This window comes from Vigna radiata, chromosome 7, assembly GCF_000741045.1.
Source record: "Vigna radiata var. radiata cultivar VC1973A chromosome 7, Vradiata_ver6, whole genome shotgun sequence".
NCBI lineage: Eukaryota > Viridiplantae > Streptophyta > Magnoliopsida > Fabales > Fabaceae > Vigna > Vigna radiata.
The window spans coordinates 579691-606504 of NC_028357.1; the positions used below are offsets into that span (position 1 = coordinate 579691).

General features: G+C 31.9%; 1 protein-coding gene and 1 pseudogene across 1 annotated transcript; one reads left to right on the forward strand and one right to left on the reverse strand.

Annotated features, from left to right (window-relative positions):
• Positions 1 to 6110: 6110 nt before the first annotated feature.
• Positions 6111 to 8244, reverse strand: LOC111242110 (probable zinc transporter protein DDB_G0269332). Its single transcript, XM_022784418.1, has 2 exons — positions 8099 to 8244; positions 6111 to 6422 (listed from the first exon to the last, which is right to left on the reverse strand). Exons 1-2 carry the CDS (start codon positions 8111 to 8113, stop codon positions 6111 to 6113), a joined length of 327 nt encoding a protein of 108 aa, XP_022640139.1. The 5' UTR covers positions 8114 to 8244.
• A 10960-nt stretch (positions 8245 to 19204) lies between these two features.
• Positions 19205 to 25955, forward strand: LOC106765904 (annotated as a pseudogene).
• Positions 25956 to 26814: the final 859 nt, after the last annotated feature.

Here is a 26814-nt window from a genome sequence, read left to right on the forward strand (position 1 = left end):
AATTCCTTCTACTTTCCTTTTACACTTTACTTTGCTTTCCTTTTTAAGTATCCATGATACTTAGGACATTGAATGCATTTAAGTAAACCTTTATTTGGTTTTAGGAGCATTCTTTGCATTTGCATTTACAAAAGTTTTGGAAGATTTTTAGGTGAGGGTACCCTAAGGAAATTCTAGCTAGGAAGGACTTGGTTTTGAAGCTTGTCCATGTGACTTACCTCTCCTTCTTGGGAGCTACTTGGAACATTCTTACTCTATTGTTTCTCTTTAGAAATCATCCACCCAAAAATAAATTTTTACTTGTGAAAATCATTTCATTCATAGTTGTGAAGTGTTTTGAAAACCTTTGTGAACTCTTTTGAACATCCCAACATGAGTAAACAATCTCATCATTCAAGTGTTCATGGTAGTATAAGAGATAGTCAAGAGGACTTACATCTTAGGTATGAACTGACACAAAAAGTAAGCAAGTGAGAGAGTATGTTTACTGAGTTTATGATCGAAAAGAGAGAGAAAAACAACAAGCTGAGTCATCCAATAGAATAAGGTACATTAGAGAAGCATCAACCTCTCACAGTAGAAAGGAGCTTCAAAATAGTCACCAACATGAAAACTTCTACCATTCTAGTTTGCATGATCTTTTTCGGATCATGATCGTTTCTATTATAGGTATAGTGAGAATGAGTTGCGTTTAAAAGCTGAGAATGACATTCCATATTTTGGTAGAGAAATTGATCCGATATCATACTTAGGTAGGGAAGACAAGGTTGAAAAAACTTCATCCATTCATTATTAAGTGTAGTATGTTTGACATTGTTTGGTTGTGTTCTTCTATATTTGAGAGGCATGCATATGATTTGTGTGGTATCAAAGGCAAAATGATGTTAAAAATGGAATCAAATCACCAATTAGAGATTTGACTGATCTAAAAGCTTGTATGAGAAGAAAATTTGTCACCTTCTTTCAAGAGAAATCAAGAGCTTAAACATGAAAATAGAGAACTCATGGAGAAAGATAGAGAATCTATTAGAGGTGAAAAAGAGTTCTTTCTTAAAGAGAAGGAGTTTGAGGAGAAACGTGAAAAGCTCTTGAGGGATAAGGAAAAAAAGAGAAATTGAAAGAAAGAAAGAGGAACAAATACAACTAGAGAAAAAAGTTAGAGAGGAGGAAGCTAGAAGAGAAAGGAAGGAGAGAGAAAAGAAAGAAAAAGAAAAATGAGACAAGAGAAAGGGAGGAGAGAGAAGAGAAAGATAAAAATGAAAGTAAGAGAAGAGAGAGGGAGGAGAAATAAAAGAAAGAGAAAGAAGAGATTGAGAGGAGAGAAAAGGCAAAGGAAGAAATCTTACTGAAAGAAGAACTCCTACTCAAAGAAGAAGCATTAGTAAAGGAACCTCCCAATTTCCCTGTCATAATTTAGTCAAGTGTTCTAAAGGGAGTTTTCCAAACTATGAACTTTTATCCTTTCATTAATGATTCTCGTTTCTTGGTTTGAACCTATAATTTTGAATGTCTTTTACCTCTACTTTCACTCTCCATTATTTTTAACTCCTTCTTTGAAAAATCACTCTTTGAGTTGTTGTTACCTCACAAGTTACAAATAACTCAAGGTGAACAAAAAGCTTTTTGTAAATTAGGTCTTATAACTTTTGAAGAAAAATGTAAAACTAGAACAAGAGGTGTCTAATGCTTCAAATGTTTTGAGAGAGGGAACATTTCTTTTGAATGTCCTTCCAATAGAACATTGCTTTTAAAAGATCAACAGACTAGAAGCTTGGATAACTCTCATTATTTACCTAAGGAAGAAAAAGTTTTAGATTCTGTAGAAAAAAAGTCAATTTTCCAAAAGAAAATATTTTCAAAAATAAAAGGCCTTAATTCTTTATTCTTCTGTATATGTTTTTATCACTACAACAACTTTTTGAAGTAAAGGCCAAAAATCTTCTTCATAAAATCTATTCCAAAAACATAATGTCTTCTTTCTTTGCTCTTTTATTTAGGTCTATTGTTTTAATAAAGCTCTTATTTTTTATTTGTTATAGGTACATTTTTTTATTCAGGAAGAGATCATTAAACTAAAGTTGTGCTTCCTTAAATATCTTTCCGATCTGAGGACATATCATTTTCAAGAGGGAATGTGTGATGGAATCCGTTTTAGCAACTAAATGGAGATCCATGAAGGGAGCATCAATTTAAGCCTTAGAAGACATTGGATCTCTCATAAAGTGGCATGGTCAAAGAAGATGGAAGAAGAAGATGAAGCTTCAAGGATTTTACTCTTATGGAGAATCACTTACTAGTCTTCTTCTTTTATCTTTGTAAATATGTAAAATAGTTTCTAAATGCCTTGTATTTGGCTAAGACACTTTGTTTAGATTTGTTTTAGAAGCTTAGTAGCTTTTAGAGTAAAAGTAGTGCACCATAAACCTTAATGTAGAACCTTAATGTAGGTGAATATACGCCTAAAATGAGTCATAGGAGCCTTTGGAACATTTCAACATCAAAGGAGGCTCCTAGACATTGAACTTGGATGGTAGTTACATTGGAACTCGACTATAAATGAAATATGATATGGAAGAGTTGTGGATTGTTTTCATTTGATGTCTGGAGAACTTGAGAGGAACAATATCATCTTTCTGAAGGCTAATCTTGATATAGAGGAAATTTTAGTTAAGATTTTGGGCATGGTTGAAGAATAAAATCACAAAGGAAAATTTTCATTTTCAAGTAGGTGTATGTGTCCCTTATATAAGAAAGGAATTTAATGATACTAGAATGTAAAATGCAAGGTTAACAATGAATACAATAAGAAGAAGAAAATTGGGTGTTATGTGGGAAACTGATACATAGAGGGTGTAAGAAAAGAAGGAACCTTGATATGATGGAACAAACATGAACAATATAATTAAAGAACCTAGTCAATGAAAAACAAGTAAAAGAATGAGGAATGAAGAAACACAATTCCTTATGATATTTTTGAATTAACACCTAGATGTTATAGTCTAGAGTTTTTGTTCTCTATATAGATATAGTCTAGGGAGCAAATGTGAATCATTAATGGAGTTGTTTAGGAGTTAGTGTATACAATAATGAGTTGGGAGCTTAAGAATGGAAACAAGGTTGAATTCAACAATGGTTGTAAAAGCACAACAAAGAACATTGAGTTCGATAGAAAGTCATATTAACTTTGTTCATGTGACAGTCACATTTTAAGCATGATATCATGTGATTTCTTCTAATATTTCTTAACTACTTTTGTCTCTCACCAAGAAAATATTGTGGCCTTGATTCTTAGATGAGGATCTATGTTTCATCTTAGTACATTGACAGGTAGTTTTTGTTGGAGCATTTAAGGATATCTCCCCTTTCTTTTAATTTTGCAGACAAAGTTTGTATGAGTTAAGGTACCTCAAGTATGCTTATTTTATATATTTTTTTGTTGATAAAAAAAATCAACTTATTGCCACTAAGAAGGATTTTGAACGTGAATGATCTCCAAAAATCCCCACCTATATGACATAAACTACCAATTTTAAATGAGAAAGTTGTGGTTCTATAGGAAGGTGTTTGTTAGACCTCATCTTACAAGTCAATTGTTTGAAATTGATTTAAGCTTAAAATAGTATCAGAGTCTATCCGAGAAAAGTTTGTTAAGCCTACTAAGCCCCCTTCTATTTCCATGGTTGAGATGCTCAGTTCATATTGTGAAGAGTTATGTTAGAAATTCCACATCCATAAAAAATATGACAAAATTATAAGATACTTAGTCCTTAGAATGAGGAGTTGTTTTGAAAATCTCGCATTGACTAAATATACAACCACATTATAATAGATGAGTGAGTGCAACCCCCTCGTTATAAACTGATTTTCTAAGGTTAAGTTAGACTTAAAATCTATTTTCTAAGATGACATAATAGCCTCACCTTGTATTTCGATGATCAAGGTGCTTTAACGTTGATGTGAGGGAATGTGTTAGTGACCTTTTATTACGTACAAATTTTGAATTACAAGATACAAGTGGGTGCAAACCTACCATACAAGTTGATTTTGTAATGTTAAGATAGACTAAAATTTGACTTTCTAAGACTATTCATAAAGAACAACTAATTTGAAAACTAGCTAAGAATGGTGTTTTTTCTTCTAATTTATATTTGTCAAATGTGTACAACAATCCAACACAAAATTGAAGATATAAAACCTTTTGGTCTTAAGCGAGTCTTTCATATCGTCCTTTCTTTTTTTGAGATTGATTGATAATAGGCTACCTATTAATGACTATGTGTGTATAAAAGTGGTTTTACAATGGTATATTCTTGCAATATTTATGGTAATGATGAAGAAAATAAACAATTTATTTTTTCTTGTCATTTCGAGGCTTAAATTTAGTAATGCAAATTTCTTGGATGTCATGAGTGCTTAACCTCATGATGAGTATAGTGAGTTCTATTGTGATCTAAATCGTTTGGATGGTTTGGAAAATGAAAAATTATCTCAATTTGATAAAAAATTTGTCCTTTGGTCAAGGTTTTCTACATTAAATTTGAAGTTTTCTTCTAAGGGAGATTATGTAAAGGTAATGATATGAATGATTTTCTTTTCTTTAAATTCTTGTACCTTGTCATTTATCTTCCCTTAAAACTAAGGATAATTATAGCCAATTGGTTTCCTCCTTTAGAAATTTTTACTAAAGGAAATACAAATGGTACTTCTTGTGGTAACTCCAATATTATCTCTTATAGTGATCTCTTTTGGAATAGTCAAGGTAATTACAAAAATTATTAATATTACCGACGGAACTGTATCTGTTGGTAAATTTTCATTACCGACGACTTTACCAACAGATTTTGAATTTATTTTCCCGACAGAAAAGTGAAATGAACAAGTTTTGTGCCTTAACATCTAACTAGGTAGATAAAGTGTTTATATTTATGTCATGATCTTTCATTATTTGTGTGCAACTCTTGTGTTGATAGGATAGCGAATTATAGGATTGATAACTTGTTATATTAGAATTTTAAATTTTATAGGTTATGAGTTTGTTAGCAACAAGAAAGTCTTCTTCTTCATAACTTTGTTATTACTCTTTTCTTTTCTTAAGTATTGATCTATAGTTTTTTTCTTGAATATTTTTTCTCAATAAATATTTAAAGGATTAAGTATATTTTTTAATCCCTAAACTTATACGTGAAATTTTAATTTGTTATTGTCTCAAATTTGATATATTTTATTAGACTCCAAACTTTAAAAATTAATGAATATAGTCTTTTTAACACAAAGTTAATTTTTTTTTTTGTATTAAATGGTGTTTCAAGTTGAAATTAGAGTTAAAATATATTAAATAGTGTAAACAACTTAAATATAAATCTGAAACATCATTCAACATAAAAGGTTAACGGTGTTAGGTTAAAAGAATAGTATCCATTTACTTTTAAAGTTTAGAAACTAAAATTTATCAAAGTTTGAGATAGGAAAGAATTCCAATTTTGTGTATAAGTTTACGGACTAAAAACATACTTAATCCATATTTAAATATGCTACATTTTTTGTATCTAAATTTTTAAATTTAAGTTAATTTTTCAAAGCAAAAATTTGAATATTTTGTCTTTTTTTTCTCTCATTTTTGTAGCTTTTTAATCCACCCTAATGTAGCAATGACTTCTAGCCTGTTTTGGTAGAAGTTAATAGGACTTGACATTTTTTTAGTGAGGTAATCATACTATAGTTTGTTTTGTTACCTTTAAACATTATGCCTTAACTTATACACATCTTTCTTCATTTCGTTTTCTTCACCTTTTATTTCTATATTTATGGTTTGTAATTTATTGTAGTGTCCATAAGCTATATAATATTGGGGTCAAGGGATTTTTTCTGAGATTATAATATAGAGAAAAGGGAAAACTATTTTGCATTTGTTAGTTTTGAAAACACTACACCCTATTATTGATCCATGTGCATTGATTAAGGGGGGCATGGATCAAAATAGGTGTAATATTTGTAAAAAAAGAGAAAAAAAAAACATAGATTGGAAAGTAGAATTTTTAAGAAGAAAATATCAAAGAGTATAATAATAAACCTAAATGATAAACTAACTTTAATAGTAAAGTAACCAAGGATTAAGGACTCACTGTGAAAGGTGGATCTTCCTTATCATGCCTATGACTAGGTCCAGGTCCATGTGCATGCCCATGTTCATGTGTATGTGTATGACCATGTGTATGACCATGGACATTTCCATGACGATGGTTGCCATTTAGGTTATCCCTTTCATTTCCAAGGCTTAAACGTTTGACTTCAGTTAATTCAGTTTTCTGAGTCTTTCTGTTTGCCCTAGCTTGACTGAACACCATTGAATAATCAGTGGGCACTCCTGCTGCCTTATGTTCCCACCCTCCAAATTGAGGCACAGACATCTTTGTAGGTTTTCTCTGCATACATTCAAATAATGAAAAATAAGATCATTTTAGTAACTTTCTTTCTCACTTTTTAAAAATGCATATACATATATATACATACATATAATATATATATATATATATATATATATATATATATATATATATATATATATATATATATATATATATATATATATATAATATTAGAAATAAAATAAAGCTATTGAATCCCTTTGAATTATATTGGTTAATACCCCCTCATCAATGCATATTAACCAATACAAGTTCAAGGTTTCTATCAAACTCTAACATATATAGATTTATTTATCTATAAACGTTTATAAGAAAATGAATAATCGACTTCTACAACTATAAAATTAGTGGATTATATAAGTTAATGTGAGAAAGCTTTATTATTAGTTGCTTAAAATTTAAATTTATGTGTAAGCTAATAAGGTTCAATCATCATGGCCTTGTATTGGTTTATGCCCCCTTAATTAATCAATACACATCAACCAACACAAGTTCAAGACATAATAAGAAGGTAACGTATGCTCCTTAATTAATATTATTGCTGGAAGTTTATGTAATTTGGTTGAACAAGAATAAAAAAACCTAAAATGGGATTCATTTTTCATTCTAAAATGTTTATTGACCAAGTTTTAATGGGAAACATTCCCATGTTTTGAGTTTGTTTATTTTCTATGATACTCGACAACATGGTGATAAGATCATGCGTACTGAGAGGGAACCTTGCTGCATGGAGAGAAAGTTTGGTTAGACATTTAGTGAAATTAAAATAAAAAGAAAAATTACCACTATTAGTAATTAGTAATGTAATGGTATGATGTAGAGACATAAAATTAAAAGGAAGTACAGTAGAACCCTTGAAAATATTAATTTTAAAGTAAAAATGACATTAACTTAAGCATTCATTGCTAATACACATTAGTGATACAATGCATTATATCAACATTTGATGAAATAGTATGCCATTTTCTACATTAGCAATTGTCTTTATCATATTGAAAATATAAATTCATAAAGCCCGTATAAATATTTTAATTTTCTGAAATAAAAATATTATACCAATAATGAAAAAGTTCAACAAAAGTCAAATATGTATTTTTTTTTAGTTAATTAAGAGTACAACTTGTGTTATATTCACAAACTATATGATACATTTCACTTTTCCTATCTGTCCAAAGATACTGTCAATAAAAATGCTATAAAGCATGAAAAGACGAAGATTGGAACATGAAAATTGTAGAAATTTCTATCCATCAATTTTCTTTTCCAAACAAAGCAAACCCTTTATATATATATTCTGATATTTTCATGAGTGTGTATATTATTTCTATTTTAATAATACATAAATGAAAATTATTTAGAGATTAAATGAAAAGTGAGAACACAATTATTAAAATAATAATTATACTGATCTTTGAATAAATAAAATCTTCTAAAAATTGGATAGTAAAAAGAGAAGGAAGGAAGGAGTAGAAGTTTTCCACTTGAAATGAAATTATATATCGTGCATGCATTTTTATACACAAAAGTAAATGGTATTTGTTCCATTAACCATTTATTGTTATAAAAACCATTAATTTCAAATGGCTAATAAAAAAATATATATGGAGTAATACTTTAAATTTTTTGAAAAAGAAGTTCTAGCCTCCCAGCACAATATTCATTGACAAGCTTACCTCCCTTCCTTCCATGGGTGATTCAAGCTGTGAACTTGACTCTTGGAATAGGGATTTTCAAGAAATTGTTTGCTTCTAAGACCTTTTGGAGATGTCTATGCCCTAGTAAGGAGGGTGGGAACTTTCATGTCAATGGTGTGTTGAGTTAGGAGTTTTAGAGCAATGTTAAAATGTCCCTTCTACAAAGAGGGTTCAATGGAAATGAGGTATTTGAAGCTATAGATATGTCTTCAATAACTCTCACAAGAGTAAAAGTAGGGCAGAAAACATGGTTCACCATTCTTCGTACATTTCCTTTTCTGTACATATATTAATTGTTGCTATTAAACCATTGCCCAGCTTTAGGGTAGATACCCTAAATTTAGCTGGATAAAAGATACTTTTTTTCTTTTAATCTTTTTAATACACGGTTTATAGTTTTTTAGTAGACGATTTCGATTTAATCTAAATATTCTCCACCATCCTTCATTCATGGTTTAATAGAGTCCTGAACAATACAAAGTGAATGATTGTTCACAATGAGAATTCTATAAAATCTAATACTTTTTTGTTTCGTTAAAAGATGCACAGTTCTTTATAAAATATGGTAAGGGAGAATAATATATATATATATATATATATATATATATATATATATATCAATGACTTTGTAACATAGTTAAAGTTTTAATAATATAATAGTATATAATAATATAGTATACTAATAGTATGTAGTGATAAGAATAAGAAAGAAAAGATAAAAGCTTCATATCCCTCTCATACCTTTCGTTTGCACCGCCATAGCTTTTTCTTTCGCTAATCACGTCTATTTTAGAAATTAATCACACAGATAGAGTAAAAAGGAATATTTTGAATCCATCAATTTTTAAAATAAAGTAATTTTTATTTATTTTATTAATTTTTTTTGTAATGTTTTAGTCATTAATCTTAATAAGGACAGTTGAGAATAGTAATCCTTATTATGTACTGAATTTTGTTTTTGTTTAGATACTTATATACGTCATTAATTTAGGGTAGCCCCATTTTTCAAGCTTAGATATATTTTTGATAATAAATTGCCTTGAGATAAGAGAAGCTTAAAAATTCTAAAATATAATTGTTTTAAGGTTTTGATAACAATTAAATGTATGTGATGGGAATCTTTGGATTTTGTTTGATTGTTTGGTTTTTGTTTTTAGATGTTTCTTATTTATTCATGTTGCAATACATGATTTGATTTATTCTAATGATAATAAGGTTGTGCTAAATATTTGTGATTATTTATGATGTGGTTTAAGTTTGATGCGATGATTTTTGAGTTGCTTTTTTGAGTTTTTTTTCTTTATGTTGAATTAAGTAATTGGAGTGAAATTTTTATAAAGAGATGAGATTAGGAAAAATAGATGATTAAATAAATGGTTTATGTTTGACATGTTTTAAATTAGTGCATTAGGATATTTACATTTTTAATAGGAATGAGCCTATATGACATAAGAAAACATTGAAATAACTTAAATATGTTAGGATTTCTAGTGTGAGTCTAAGCCCCACATTGGGTAGAAATGAGAAAGTAGAGTATCATATGAGGTTAAAGATCCATTAACTCATTGTCTTAAGGTTTTGGGTAGAGGCCTGTGTCAATCCTTTATGTGGTTGGGCTTCAATCTTATTGGTGTTGTATCTCCTCAGTGAAACTCTTTCTCGATAGACAGAGAGAAGAGACAAAAGCTCATTTTATGTATCGTTTATCTCCCTCTATAAGTTAAACAAACCAAGTGTTTTGAATAACTCCTAATTATCCAAAAACAAATGAATGTTTTTAAAACAAGTACAGATGAATAACTCTCTTAGACGGGACATGATCAGAACAATATAAATATGAAATACAGGATATGATCAAAACAATATAGATACGAAATACTTGTTACAAAAATGTATTCTCAAAGTTAGACGATGTAGAATCAAAGAGAGAGTATTTCAGCAGCGTATGTACAATTAATTTCTCTTCTCTTTTTCAAGCAGTCTTCAATTTATAGAGAACTTCAAAAAAGATTTGTTACAATGGAGCATTGACTTTGATAGAGGTTTTGTATCCTTTTTGTACACTATCAGATGTTACTGTACTTTTCTAGAGAAAATTGTGTTGTTGTACGGATGGTCATATAGAAAGCAGCGAGGAAACCTTCCTATTATGTCTTCATATCTTTTAATGTCTTTATGAATCAGCACATAACTTTGAATAAAGTACTTTGTCCTTGATAGGATTTGCACAAAGAAAGAGAGACTACATAACAAACAAGAAGGACTATTCATACTTCGAATTTAAATAGTTAGAATGTTTACTTATAGCGTTTAAGATTGGCCAAAGCTACTGGGATAATTGATTACTGGGTGAAACACTAGTAAAAAATATGGATATTAACTCACATATTTGGTATTAATTTCGATTCAACCGAAGCATAAAATAGTGTGATCACATTTCTGCAATTAACACAAAATTATATGCTTCGGTTAAAAAAGAATTGAACCCTAAAGGTGTTTATGGCTTCGGTTCTATAAATAAATGAGGTCAAATCCCACTACAAAATTTGACTTTTCAGTTGACTCATTTTTGAACTAGGTCTATGGCCTTAGTTGTTTAGAGAACTGAGGCTATAGAGTCCTTATGCTTCGATTATGCCACAAACCAAGGCATAAAATAACCGAAAATTTTAATTTTTTAATTTTTTTTAGAGGCTTTAGGTAGCGATTCTTAATACAACCGAGTCATAGTGTCGTTATTGCTTCGGTTGATAAAATAATGGAGGTAATAACATGTCTTTCTGGGGTTAAATTTTACGAAGTAACAAAGTCTCTTCCACATTTCTTCGTTTTCTCTACTCTAACACGCTGCTCTCCTTTCTTCGTCTTCCATTTTCGCGACCATCATCCTAAATATTTCTTTCATTTTATGTTGATTAAGTACTTAAGTATGATTTTTTTTTTGTTTTAACCAATTGGTTTTGTGTACAGGTACTCTTCGGATAGTGATAACTGTCTAAAAACCGTTATTGTTATGTGTAAATTTGATATAAAAATACACCCTTTATGGCTTAGAATGAGCTTATAATCAAGTAAAACACTTAGTTGAGTCACTTGAGAGTCAAAAGCTGTTTTTAGAGATATTATGCTTATTTTTGCATTGTTTTGCAGGGTTTTGATGAGAATTGAAGATGGAAGTGAAGTAGGGAGGACTTAGACTCAAGGAAAGAGGAAAAAAGGAAGAGAAAAAGAGTCAAGTCCACCGCTCAACACCAAATTCCAGCGCTGAGCGCCAGACTCGAAGGGGAAATCATTGTTTCTCGCCCAAGCGGTGTCGCTGAGCGTCTAGTGCGATTAGAGGCAAACCGATGAGCGGTGAGATACACCGCTGAGTGGTCCTGCGATTAGAGGCAAACCGCTGAGCGGCAAATTTAGGCGTTGAGCGGTGCAATGTTGGGCCTGGGCTTAAATTCTGTTACTTTTATGCTTTATAAATAGCCCAAGTGCGACCCTTAGAGTAATCTTTTGGCAGGCAGAGACGTCCAGAGCAGTTCTACACTCCTTAAAGGAGATTTCTTTGATGCTTAGGCTCCACTTTATCAAATCTAGGGTTTACTCTTCCATTTTTTCATTTAATTCCATCTAGTTTCACCATGTCCATGGTGAACTAAACCCTTTTTTGTTGGGGAACAATGTAATCTTTTAAAACTCTCTTATATCAAAATTCTTGTTTTATTCATATGCTTGGATATGCTTATATTATCAATTGTTGGGTTTCTTATCTATGCTCAATGCTTTTATCGTTTAACTCATTCGGTAAGAAGATATTTTCCTTTGTCGATACGGGAACGTACGGGGAAGTCATGAACTAATAGGAAATTCCTTAATTAAGCAATATTGCCTAGAGATAGGGGTAGGACGATTAATTATATTTTGCTTCAGTGTTCAATGCATTATTAATTACTTAGAGAGACTAGAGATAGTAAACTAGTAATTAATAGTAGGCTCTTTTCGCCAAGGAATTGGGTTTAGGGTAGGCCAAGAAAGTTTGCATGACAATTAGATAATAAAGCGAATTAAATAAGAAAAGTATATATAAGAGGGTGGATAAGATGAAATTTTAAACCCCAACAACCCCATTCATCCATATCTTTACTTTGCCAATTGATTCACTTGCATTTGCATGTTTATTTTCTGTTTTGCATTCACACTACAAATCTATTTCGTTTCAAGTCTTATAAGATTAATTTACATGAAAGATAAGGTCTAAGAGTCCCTTGGGAAAACGATACTCGGACTTACCGTTTATATATTACTTGATAACGATCTGGTACACTTGCCAGGGGCTTAACAAGTTTTTGGCGCTGTTGCCGGGAACTCGTGGTTTAACTTTTCTAGTAGTGTAAATTGATTAAATTTGACTTGATATTTATGTTTATTTTTATTATTGTTCTTATAAATGTTTTCTAGGGTTTTGTGCCTAATGTTTGCAGGATGCAGTACAGACAAGAATTTGATTATATGGGCACTCAATTCTACCAAAATGATTTCAACCACTGGTGGTAACCTCATTCAAACATGTATCAAAGCCAATTTGGGCAACAATCCTCTTTGCCAAGAGAAATGTTGGGGGAATCCGAACAACGTCTTTGGCAGAAATAATCCTCTTAGTGAAAAGAAACGTTGGGGGAAGCTGAACAACGTTTATGGCAGCAACAACTATCTTTACCAATAGAAACGTGGGAGGACGATCAACAACTATGTCATCAGGTAGTTAATTTGACGGAACAAGTCAAAAGCCTTAATGAAAAGTTCGACAAATTTTTGAAGAAGTACGATTCCAAGAGCTATGAAGTTACCTTTAGGAATTTGGAGACACAAATTGATAAGGTTGTTGATGAAGAAAAGATAGAGGAGAAAAAATTGGAGAAAAAGGAAGAGAAGATTGAGGAAGAAAAGATAAATAGAGATTTAAAGGAAGAAGAAACAGAAAAGTTGGTTGAGGAAGATAAAGATGATGAGGGAGAAAAAGAAGTGATTGAGAAAAAAGAAAAAAAGAAAAAATATGTGAAAATAAAGAAGAAAATAAGAAAAGAAAAAAAGAGAAAGTTGAGAGGGGAGATTAAGAAAAAGAGGAAGAGAGAAAAGAAGAAAAAATCATATGAAAAACCCCCTCCTCATCAAAAGAAATATCATAGGAAAGAAAAGTTTAAGTGCTTTATTGAAATCTTCAAGAAATTGGAGATTAAAGTTCCTATAATTGATATATGGAAACAGGTGCTTGGTGTTCTCAATTTTCTGAAGAAATTCAGCAGGAAGAAGAAAAAGAAAAGAATATCAAGCAAAGAGAATCAACACCTACTGAGGGGTTATATGCTGCTTCTGATGGCAGAGATGACATCTACTGAGGGATGTTAAGAAGATTAGACATTTACTGATGGATGTCACTAACAACATTTACTGATGAATGCCACTGGGATAGCATCTACTGAGGGATGCTAGAAGATTTAGGTATCTACTGAAGGATACCAGGAAAGTACACCCACTGATGGGTGATGGTAACATTTGCATTTATTGATGAGTGCTAGAAAGGTTTGGGTCAGACTCGTGACGTTAAACAAACGCTACCTGGGAGGCAACCTAGATGATTATTTTCTTATTTTTAACTTTGTTCTAGTGAATGATTTGAATGTTGCATATGAGAGGGGAAGGATATATAAAATTGAAAGTTGAAATCTAGTGCTACAGGTTTGATCACGCAAAGGCCATCAAAAGAGAAGAGAAATTTTTTAACGCTCACCGTTGAGCGGTCCATTAGACCGCTGAGCGGTGGCGGCACAGACCCAACATGAGCTTTTTAAAAGCTCAACGTCTTGGGGGGTTTTTGCACTTTGAAATCTCTTCTCTGGACTTCGTCCAAGCAGTCTGAACAAACCCTAGCATCTATCTTTCACTTTCAAGTGCTTTCCAAAGAGTTTTCTTCACTTTTCATTCACCCACTCACAAAAATCTCATCTTCCAACCATTCCCTTGTCAAAAGTTTGGGGTTTTTGGTGAGAGCTTTGCATTGGGAGGCATTCATCATCAATTGAAAAGAGTTTTCAAGCATTTAGAGGATCTCCACTCAAGTAAGTCATGCAATTTCATTCCTAGGGTTTCTAAATTGAAATTTGATGAAGAACATATGTAGGAATGAGAAATTAGGGCTTTTGATTTCTATGCATGATTTGATGAAATAGAAACCTTTTGAACCGATTAAACTGCATGAATTTGGTCTGGAATTGAGAAATCTATGGTAGAGTGGAGATTAGGGCATTTAGGAAGGGGTTTTTGAAAAACCCTTGCCGCCGCCGCTGAGCGGTCCATTTGACGCTGAGCGGTGGGTGTCAGTTTTGTGTGATTGCTTGATTTTCTGATACAGGGACGCTGAGGGGTCATGTTCTTTGCTTAAGCATTTAACAGTGCTTAATTAGGAAATAATTGATGATTTACTAACTCCTAATGATGAATCTTTGTGGTTTTATGAACTTTATTTGATGTAGGGATGTCGTCATCGTCAAGGAGAGTGAAGACTATAGGGAACAAGAGGAAAGAGCCGGAGAGGCCGACAAGATTCTATTCTCCTAGGTTCCTTTGTAGGAGGCATGAGGAACACTATGTGGTTGTGCAGGAAAGAAGATTGTTGATGGAGAGGAAGGCTATACTCGGACTTATCGTTTATATATTACTTGATAACGGTCTGGTACACTTGCCAAGGGCTTAAAAGATATGCGCTTTGTGACCTTGGTTTCAGCACCAAACTCACCTCCAAGGTTAGTTTCGTTTTAGGTTTTTGATGTTTTCGTTTGGTTGTTTATTCTTTATTCACCATATACATCAAAACATAAGTATAGGTAAAATTAAGAGTATGCTCAAACGAACTCGAAATGACCTGAAGTTTTTTTTGAAGGACCAAAAACTCATGGAAAACCCTTACAAAATATTTCAGTTCAAAATTCAAAGTCTGACTATTTTTTTTTTAAAAAAAAATCAAAGTTAAAAAAATAAAATAAATTTCTGAAAAATTGAAAACAACGTTTTTTACAAAACTTGGAAGGAATAGCTAGCTATGCAAGCTTCCATGATATCAGAAATTTTTTCTACCCCGAATCGATATATAATAATGCGAAAACTGTAAACTAGAGTGAGAGTTAGGATCATTTGAAGATCTACAATCCAAATAATTTTTAAACTTCATATTCACCCAAAATAGGAACTCCTAGGGTTTTCTTCCCGAAACAAGAGTTTCAAATAGTGGTCAAACAAATACATTATAATATTTGTTAGGCATTAGGAGATAATTCTCAAATTAACATTTATAATCATACTTGATGCTAGGAATCTCACATAGAGACAAATAACCACAACAAAGAAAATCCACCCAATCTAATGATGCTTGTGAAATAATCAATAATGAACCTAGACTCATTCCAAAAGCCTAGGGAATTTTGGATCAATGAAACCAACAAAATGATAAAGAGAATCAAGTGTGGAATCGGAGAAAAGCACAACAAAAGAGCTTAGTTATACAAGCGTTGAGTAATTCATTATTTGACATTGCAATTTAAAACCTTATTTATATTGGTTAAAAAATACGAGATTAGAGGCAAGCAGGCTTTAGGAAATTGGAAACAAATTGGGATTAACGTTCACTACAAAAGAGAATAGTTTATTGAGAAAGCTATAGGAATTGGAATCAAGGGATAATGTAAAAACTGTCAACCAGAATGAAAGTTAAGGTCATTTGAAGATCTGCAATCCAAATAATTTTTAAACTTCATATTCACCCAAAATAAAGGCTTGTGGAGTTTTTCCCCTGAAATAGGAGTTTCAAAGAGTGGTAAAAAAAATTCAATCAAAAATAATAATCATAGCTATCAAAACCAAAAATCACAAGTAAATAGTTATATGCAAGATTGTATTTCTTGATTGTGGATATTTCTTTTTATATGTAAGTCTATTTTTGTGTTTCTAGGTTTATGTGGTCTATAATGTTTACAAAAATAGATTGAACATTCTTTTAAACAAAAAAAAAAAACTTTAAATAACGATTATGGTAAAAACCAAGGTAAAAAAGGATTTATTGGTTTATGGTCTATGGTCTCAGTTGAAACTAGAACTGAGACAATAAACCAAATTTTCTTTTATTGGTTTACTACTTCAACTTTTTTGAACCAAGGAAAAATCCTAACCTTTTTTGCTTCAATTTTTAAACTGAGGCCAAAAGTGCTGCCTTTTTACCTCGCCTGAGTATACCTCGATTTTGCAACCACTATCATAACCCCAAAAGATCTCCTCGACCTTTCCCTTGTCCTCGGTCACACCAATTCTGTTGACCGGTTTGCTCTTCACTATTATTCTCAAAATTACCTCAGTCATGTCCACTTCATCCTCGGCCTCCTCGTCCTCTTCCGCCAGGGCCTCGGCTCTGAGTAATATGAGATTTATTCGAGTCAAACTGTACCTGTAATGCTTGATCGTCGGGTTCAACCTGATCATCCCAACTCCTTCTCCTTTGTTCGTGGTCTTCTAATGACTCAGTAAGTTCATCCACTGTGAGAACCGACAAGTTCTTCGATTCTTCGATGGTTTACATGATACTTTCGAAATCTTTTGTAAGGGATCTCAAAATTTTTCCCACAATCCGGCTAGATGGCATTTGTTCTCCATTCCTGCTGAGTTGGTTGGCCACCTTCTCCACTCGAGTTATGTACTCGGTTATATGCTCTTTGGGCTCCATCTTCAACTGTTCAAACTCTCCTCTAAGAGCTTGTATTCAAACTTGTCTAACGCGGTTGTCACCTTTATACGTAACCTCCAATATCTCCCAGGTTTCCTTTGCTGATTTGGCATTTGATATGTTTTCGAATCCCTACTCATCTACTGCATTGTAGAGAAAGTACAATGCTGACCCATGTCTTGAACGTGATTTCTTTAACGCGGTTATCTGTGCCACCGTCCGATGTTCGTCTAAATCAGGTTCAACGTACCCGTCTTCCACCATATCTCAAACATCTTGGGATCTCAATAACGCCTTCATATGTAGGCACCAATTATGATAATTGGTTTTTCTCGTCAATTGTGGCACACTCATACCATTGACAACCTTTGCCATCTCTCTCACAAAAATAATAAAGCAATCACTTTTTCTCTTTGACTCTCTCTCGTCTCTCTCTTTTTCTCTTTCTCGGTACTTAGAGCATAAAGCTTTGATACCACTGATGGGAAAATCTCACGTTACACACACTCAAATATTTTTCTAAAATTGAGTCTACTATTCATTGATAATTAAACAACTTTAAATAGTCGTGATACTTACAATATTACAAAAATAAAAATAAACACTGAAAATAAAATATCAACTATCTTAAAAATAAAATCTGCTTAATCTATCCTAAAAAAATATTGTATCTACATAAACAGAAAGTCATAACTACCTACCTCTATTTTATTTCTATCAAATCAAACTAAGTGTTACTATACCCAATACTAATAAAATAAAATTTAAACAGAATTATTAATAAAATTTTAAAATTTAAATTTATCCCAAGACACTACTCATAATAAAAAAAACTCTAAACAACGTCGTTATATCCCATTTATATATAACTTATCTTTTTCTTAATTTAATTAATATGATATTTATACCCACCACCTTTCTTCTAGATATTTACATTTTTAATAAGGATATCTTTTATTGTAATAATTATGATAGGATAACTTTTTCTTATTTATTATTATTATTATAAAAATGAATGGACATGATACATGTTTTCATAGCCGTCATAATTATTTTTATCCATATAATACAAACTCTTCGTAACCATTTTATAACTATCATTTTTATCGTACAGAATTCCTGATCAGCCTTATATTTTATTTTATTATTCTAATCCCTTAAATGTTATGAATCATGATTACTCTTTTGAAACTCAATTGACTACTTTTATAATAAAAGACTATATTTGATAAAAATCATAAAAATGATTTCTACTTACTTCCTATGAATAAATTTATTTTAAAATATAATAATACTTTTCATTTTAATGATAAGAAATCAATTTTTATTTTTAGTTACCACGATAAAAAAGTTTGATACACGCTCGTGTATTTTCACTAATTTATTTTATACACAACTTATTTTGGTGTCTAGATAATTTTCTACTTTAATAAGTAAAAAATAATTTTTTTTTTGCTAAATAAAACAAATAATTGAATATTTTTTTATTTCAAAATAACTACATAACTTCTTGTTTCTAAAAATAACTGTAACATAATATTTTTAATACGATGTTTACAAAATTATATATTTATATATATTTTAAGTTGTATTATTTGTGTATTTTTAATTAATTACTCATAAAATCATAATCTTTATCATTTATAATTTTTAATAAAAAGAAATAGTATTTTAAACAAATTTATAATTATTTTTTATATATACATTTCATTACTAGTTCACGTTTATTAGTACGAATAATGTTATTATTTAATACTTTAAATTTTACAATTATTTTTATAAATTGATGTAACTACCTACAATAAAAAAAATTACCTATAATAAAATTATAAAATTATTTATTTTAAATATAATTTTTTTTCTTTTAATTCTAACAAGTCAAAAAAAGTCCAAACTAAACCAAAATCACATATTTTAACATTCTAAATCTAAACTAAAAACATAAGTCATAAATAAAAGAGTTCTTTAAAGTTACTTTTCTCTTTAAAGTTTATTCATTAAACATATATTTAAGTGATAGAGTCTAAATAGCTTCGATTATAAAGGACTGAAAATTATTTTCCTTGTCATTTAAAAGTTAATGAAGTTTAACCGTTGTTCCCTCAGATTACTTTTACTGAAGAAAAAATGTCTGACATAAAATCAAGAATCGAGAGGTTGGTTATATGAAGAGACATGGTGTCTTTCAAGAAGATTATAGCCAAGAAGAGTGTAGACAAAGCCAAAAGACCTTTCGTTGTTCCACTCTCACAGATATTTTCCTCTAGCAGTTATAAGAGAAGTTAAACTTTCAAAGTCTCACAGATATGTTTCGCAGATTACTTTCCATGATGCAAGGTGATCCTTCACGTAAGAAGAAGGACAATGATGATTATGGTTTCACTAATTTGATTTTTTCTTGGTCCATTGAAAACATATTAGATGAAGATCTTTACAGGAACAAGGTCAGTGGTGTCATTCTTTCTGCATTCTGTTCTATCTCATGTTCAGAATCATTCAACTTGTTTTTCTTGGTGTTGCTTACGTCAACATGTTGTTCTTTTTAGTTGGTGTGACTTTTTCACTTGATCAAATAAGTGACTTTGCATGGTTCTTTAATTTATGCATGGCTTGATTTTAATTGTCCTTTGGTTTTCAGGTAGAGAAGATTGCACAAACGTTTGAGTCCACAGATCATTACCTTGGATCTTATACGTACCCTTTGTTGGAAGAAACTCGAGCACAACTATGCTCAAGTATGGAGATGATACACCAAGCTCCTTATGCAGAGGTTATTGGTATAAAGGAAGCAAAATCAGCAGAAAATAATTTTTATAAGTTGAGAATTAATTGCTGGAAAAATAGGTTTACTGGAGAGCCATACAAAACATTGCCTGGTGATGTTTTAATATTATCTGATTACAGACCAGAAGCTATAAGAGACCTCCAAAGGATTGGAAGGATGTGGAGTTTTGTGTCTGTAAGGACAACTCAAGATGGGGATGATGGCGATTTCATGTTAAAAGTTGAGGCATCAAAAGAATTTGACCCTACAAATTGGAGGAACATACCTCTATTTCTCATTTTTCTGACAAATATAATGCCCAATAAACGAATTTGGGCTGCCCTTCATATGCCTGGTAATTCTAAGATACTCAAGCAGATCTTATGCACCAAGGAGGTAAGAATTTTAATTTTTTGCTTTCATTATGTTTTTATTCTTAAAAATATGAAGTCTATTTATGTTAGTATTCATTTATTAAGAAGAATATATATTTTTATTCCTCATGAAAGGCAGTATAGCTTTTATGGACAAAAGGTGAAAAAGTTTCAATAATCGTTAACAAATGTTTAGATCTGAATTTTATGTAATGTTATTATATTTGTTAAAAAGTAGATTTTAAGAATTGATTTTATTTTTATAGTGAATGTGAGACTTTTCAAGAATATTCTTAATTCTGTTTCTTAAAATGTTATTCAGTGTAAAATGGTAGGCTGGTGCTACCATCCATGATTTGGTGAAAGCATATTTTCTGCTATTTTGTTGTTTCTAAACAGAACACTGCTATTTTTAGACCAGACTAACCACACCAAACAACATGAGTTTATTCTCCAATTCTGATAATGTAGTTATGTTCAAGATTGTTGATTTTGAAATTAGTGCTAGAACTGATGAATGGATGATGCAAAACAGGATGAGGAATGTAGTAATTGTAGCTCACAGGCCAATGCTTTAAGTGATGAAAGATCATATCAAGTGTTATTATCAGAGCTTAATATATCACAAAAGGAGGCAATTTCTTCATGTCTTTCTGGCCTCGGCTGCAATCACAAAACAGCCGCGAAACTTATATGGGGTCCTCCTGGCACAGGAAAAACAAGAACTTTGGCCACATTGCTTTTTGCACTGTGGAAAATGAAGTATAGAGTACTTGTTTGTGCTTCCACCAATGTAGCCATCAAAGAAGTTGCTACACGTGTAGTAAATACAATGAAAGAGGCACATAGAAAGGAATCTGGTGATTTGTTCTGTTCCATGAGTGAATTGCTATTGTTTGGAAACAAGGACAGGCTGAAAATTGGAGACGAGGTTGAGGATATATATTTTGATCATCGAGTACAAGAGCTGACAAAAGCCTTGTTCCCTTCTGCTACTGGATTTAGATCTTGCATTAAATCAATGATTGATCTTCTTGAATATTGTGTTTCTGATTATCATTTATTTGTTGAGATCGAGTTAAGTAAGAAGAGAAACCTCAAATCATTTCTAGATTTTCTTACAGAAAGGTTCCAGTCAGCAAAAGGGCTACTTGAATCTTGCATTTCTATCTTGTGTACGCATGTGGGGGGGAGTTTGTTGAAACATAACGTTCGGAAATTAGTATGTTTAAGTGAGGCACTTGAATCATTTCAGGGCTACTTGTTTCAAAGTCATTTGCCTTCTAGAGAATTGGAAAAGCTATTCACTTACAAAAATTTACCAGAGATGAATTCTTGTTTATTTGATGGTGCAGCATACAAGCTGTACATGAAGCGAATTGAATGTCTCAATGCTTTAAACACTGTGGTAGATTCAATTGAAGAGTTCGGACTGATAAAATCTTATAATTATGAATCAATCAGACAGTTTTGTTACCAAACATCCTCGTTGATATTTTCCACAGCTTCTGGTTCTCATAAGTTGCGCTCTTCAACCATGAAGCCATTTGACATTTTGGTGATAGATGAGGCTGCACAGCTAAAAGAGTGTGAATCAATAATTCCTCTTTTACTTCCAGGCATAAAACATGTCATTCTTGCTGGCGATGAGCTTCAACTCCCAGCAATGGTTAGAAGTAATGTATGTAATCACTATCAAACATGTATTATTTTTTCTATCACAGAATTCTTCCTCCCAAATGTTCATTTATTTCTAATTTCATTTGTGCTGAATTTTTGTGTACAAGGTTTCTAAGCAAGCTGGTTTTGGGAGGAGCTTATTTGAAAGATTGAGTTCATTAGGTTACCCAAAGTCTCTCCTTAAGGTGCAACATAGGATGCACCCACAAATAAGTTCTTTCCCAATTTCTTATTTCTATTCCAACAAAATCCAGGATGCACCAAATGTGGAAAGATATGACTTTGGGAAGAAATACCTCCCAGGGCCAATGTTTGGTCCTTACTCTTTTATAAATGTAGTTGGAGGCAAAGAACAGTTTGATGATGAAGGAAGGAGTTTCAAAAATTTAGCAGAGGTCGCAGTTGTGATGACAATACTGAAAAATCTGCACAAAGGTTTGTTCTTCTATTAATATCTTCAGCAGTAATTCCTAAGTTTTTTCTAGCTTTCTTATTATTCTTTCTGTCTTCGGTGCTACACCTTAGATGGCAATGCAAAAACATGTCCTTTCAGAAGAACATCTGATATATATAGTCTGCATTTCTTTACTTGAAAGAAGTTCATTCTAAATAAAAGGATTTATATAATCGTTATATTTCTATCTACAAAATTCTACTTGTCCTGGCAGTATTACCAGAAGTTAATAATTTGATTCACCTTAGTGTGAAAAGATTAACTTTATTATTTTCACTTGTATATTAACTAATTCAAGTAGACAGAAACAGAAAACAGAAAGGCAGTGCCTTTACAATCCATGATGTCTGAATTTGAATAAAGGGGTAGCTTTTCTTTGATGCAGCATGGATGATCTCAAAGCATGAATTAAGCATTGGTATTGTGACTCCCTATGCTGGCCAAGTCGCTGCAATTCAGGAGAAACTCGGAAAGATTTATGAAAGTGATGATGGATTTAATGTTGTAGTGATGTCTGTTGATGGTTTTCAAGGAGGGGAGAAGGATATTATTATGTTATCAACTGTAAGAACAAGCAGTAGAGCATCTCTTGAGTTCATTTCCTCTCCGCAGAGGACTAATGTTGCTCTTACAAGAGCTAGGTACATCTTTTGCTCTTAACTTTTCTATTTATTGCAGTCTTATTTGTTTTTTCAGGGTACCATATTAACTGAAAAACTGCATTTGGTTTCATATCTTGCAGGCATTGCTTATGGATTTTGGGGAATGAATGGGCCATTACAAAGAATGAAAACGTTTGGAATGCTATAGTGCTTGATGCCAAGAAACGTAAGTGCTTCTTTAATGCAGAAGAAGACGAGGAAATGGCGAAAGCTATATTGGATTCCAAGAAAGAGGCAGATCAGTTTGATGATTTGCTTGATACAAATAGTGTCCTCTTCAGAAATAAATTGTGGAAGGTATACAGTCTTGGACTTAATTTTTAGACTTGTTTTTTTATTAATTTCTATTGTTCCTTGATACTTTCACAGTTCTCACTTTTTTCTTTGGGTTGCACCGGTAATGAGTTGTCAGCAACTTTTTCAATGTTTATTTCCATAATAATATTTAAATGCACAACATCTAGCATATAATGTAGTAAAAGCATTTCCTGAAGTATGTTTGATATTTGATATCTGATTAAAATTAAGTATAGTTGAAATAAATCATTGATTCTCTATGTATGTGCTGGAGCTATTCTTAACATTGCTGCCAATGTACGTATATGCAGGTTTATTTTAATGACAGATTCCTGAGGTCATTCAAACGGATAAAGTTTGAAGCGAGCAAGAATAGGGTTATCAACCTTATTGAGAGGCTTTCCAGTGGACGGAGGCCGAAATGGAATAATGTGGATTTGTGTTGTGAAAATTCAAATCATATTTTAAAAAAGTTTAAGGTTGAAACTAACTATGTTATTTGTTCAATAGAAATAGTCAAATTAGGTTCAAGGTATATTCAGGTTTTGAATATATGGAACATATTGCCTTTAGAGGATATTGAACAGTTGGCTAAACGTCTTGACAATGTCTTCAAAAGATACACCGATGAATATATTAGGATGTGCAAAAAGAAAGCAACAAATAACCTTCGGTGAGTGCTTTCAATTGCATTAATTAATGTAAAAACATTTAAGCTCTTATTGCATTAACTGATAAGGAGAATGGTCTTTTCTCCTTGCGAACAGAGATTTGGAGTTTCCATTGAATTGGCCACTTTCAGCCAATATCCAAAAGTTTAAGAATGTTGATAATAATGCAAATGATGGAGACGCAAATGGCAATGATAGAAGTGAAGCTGAGCTTGAAGAGTGTACGTTGTTGATGAAGTACTGTTCCATCTCGAGAGATTATATGCTTCATGGCAAAGATAGTTTAGAAGTGGATCTTCCATACGAGGTAACTGATGAGCAGCGAAACATCATTCGCTTCTCAAAGAGTACATTTGTACTCGGTCGTAGTGGTACAGGAAAAACCACTGTTCTGATTACTAAGCTTATTCAAAATGAGATATTGCACCGTAAGGGAGTTCAACAGTGGTACGGATCTGGAATTAATGCAAATCAGGAACAGTCCAAGGATATTGCTACTCGAACTGAGAGACCAGTCTTAAGACAACTATTTGTAACATTGAGTGGTGGACTATGCCAGAAGGTCCAACATCATGTTTCCCTTTTGAAAAGGTATATGTAGATTCTGTCATAATACTATATCCTTTGACAACCAATTGTTTATTATGGCTACTAAAGTTTGATTTTTTGATGCACAACACAGGTCCTTAGGGGAAGTAGGCCTCGTAGCTGAAAGTACTGGAAAACAATTTGAGAATATACCAGATTCCTTTGATGATCTTTCCTATGATTTATATCCGCTTGTGATAACGTTTCGTAAATTTTTGTTCATGCTAGATGGGACAATGGGAAATTCTTATTTTGATAGATTTTGTAATGCGAACCTTGGTTCAAGGTTGGATGCATTGGAAACCCTAATGATGAAGGANGTGAATTATGAAAGGTTTGAGTCATTATATTGGCCGCACTTCAAAGTCCAGCTACGTAAAAAACTAGATTCTTATATAGTGTTTACTGAAATAATGTCACACATAAAAGGTGGTACAGGAACGATCGAGCATGGTAAGTTAAGCAGGGAGGAATACTGTGATGTATCTGAAAACCGAACTTCCATAGCACAGAGAAAAGAATTATGATATATGATATATTTCAAAGCTATGAAACGATGAAGATGAAAAATGGTGACTTTGATTTGGGTGATTTAGTGATTGATCTTCACAGGAGACTGAGGGGTGAGAGATACAAGGGTGATAAAATGAATTTTGTGTACATAGATGAGGTGCAAGATCTGACAATGGCTCAGATTGGTTTATTTAGATATATTTGCAGGAATGTAGAAGAAGGTTTTGTTTTCTGTGGAGATACAGCACAGACTGTGGGGAGGGGAATAGATTTCAGATTCAAAGATGTAAGATCCATATTTTTCAAAAAGTTTGTTTCAGAATCCGAGAGCTGGAATCATGACAAAAGAACGGGGAAAGGATGCATTTCAGATATTTTTGTACTGAGTCAGAACTTTTGCACCAATGCTGAGGTTTTGCAGTTGTCACAAAGTATCATTGAACTTCTTCATCATTTCTTTCCTCATTCTATAGACTTGTTGAAAGAAGAGACTGGTTTGATAGAAGGGAAAATCCCAGTTGTGATTCGATCAAGAAATGATGCAGATTCACTTATGAAAGCTTTTGGACGAAGTAGAGGCGAGAGGGTAGTTTTGGTAAGAGATAATTTAGCAAGAAAAGAAGTGTTTCAAGTTGCTGGAAAAGAAGCTCTTGTTTTAACCGTTTTAGAGTGCAAGGGTCTTGAATTTGAGGTTGGTGTCAGCATAGAACTTGGTTGGTTTGGTTGGTCTTGGAGTTATAGTTGATAAGTTTTTCTAACGGTTTGTTTCTTGTTATTTCAGGATGTGTTGCTGTACAACTTCTTTTCCTCTTCACCTCTGCAAAGGAGATGGAGGGTGATATATGACTATATGAAAGAACAGCGAATACTTGATTCTCGAGGATGTTTAGATCAAGATTCAAATCACAGTGTTTTCTGCTCAGAACTGAAACAACTATATGTTGCTGTTACTCGTACGAGGAGTAGACTTTGGATTTATGAGGATACGCAAGAGTTCTCTACACCTATGTTTGACTATTGGAAAATTAAGAATCTTGTCCAATTCCAATAGCTCAACTATGTCACATCGAAATAGGTCCATTTTTTTGTTGTAAAATCCTTTATCGTGCAAGATTTACCAAATTTCTACCATGTATGAATGAATCTAAGAAGACGACAAGTAAACAATGGACCTCTAATATTGTTTTGCTTATAAATCCTATTTTTCTTTCACTGCACTAACCTAAGCACCTAACACGTTTGCCCCTGAAATCAAAACGAGAATCGACTACCATTCCTAACTTCTCAAATTGTGATGTAAAACCACCTACTTCTATATCTGATAATATTTATTCAATATCTATTTCATTTAAATTGGTTTTTAAAAAATCTTTCAAACAAATATTTTCCAGATTTATAAATTAATTACTATTCAAATTTAAAAATTTCACATTTAGATAAATATTTAATATTTAGCATCCTATTATATTAGATAATAAATTCATCTCTACAAACAATCTTTTATATCTCATTCTATATAGAACTTTGTTTGTATCCATAATCGAAAAGATCCTTCTCAAGAGAGAATAGTATCTCCAACATCAAGGCTCTATTATTAGTACATCTCTCTTTCTTTTCCATATCTAGTGCTTTACTTTTCCTTTCTTAATTACCTAGGAAAAAGTAAAAGTTTATTGATTCAAGTTTAAATCTGTTTTCTAACCTTGCAAAGTTTATTACTAAAATGAATAACTACTAATATGTATACATTAAATTACAAAAAAGCCTTTAAATTGAATTAAAAAATAATTGAAAATGGTACTTCTCTTATTAATTTCAACTTTTACTTCATTGCTAAATCAATAATTTTCCACTTATTAAAGGGAGGATCCTTCTTGTGAGTCACATGGATCTCTCCATCTTTTTCCAGCATCAATTTAGCGTTTTGAAGAAAC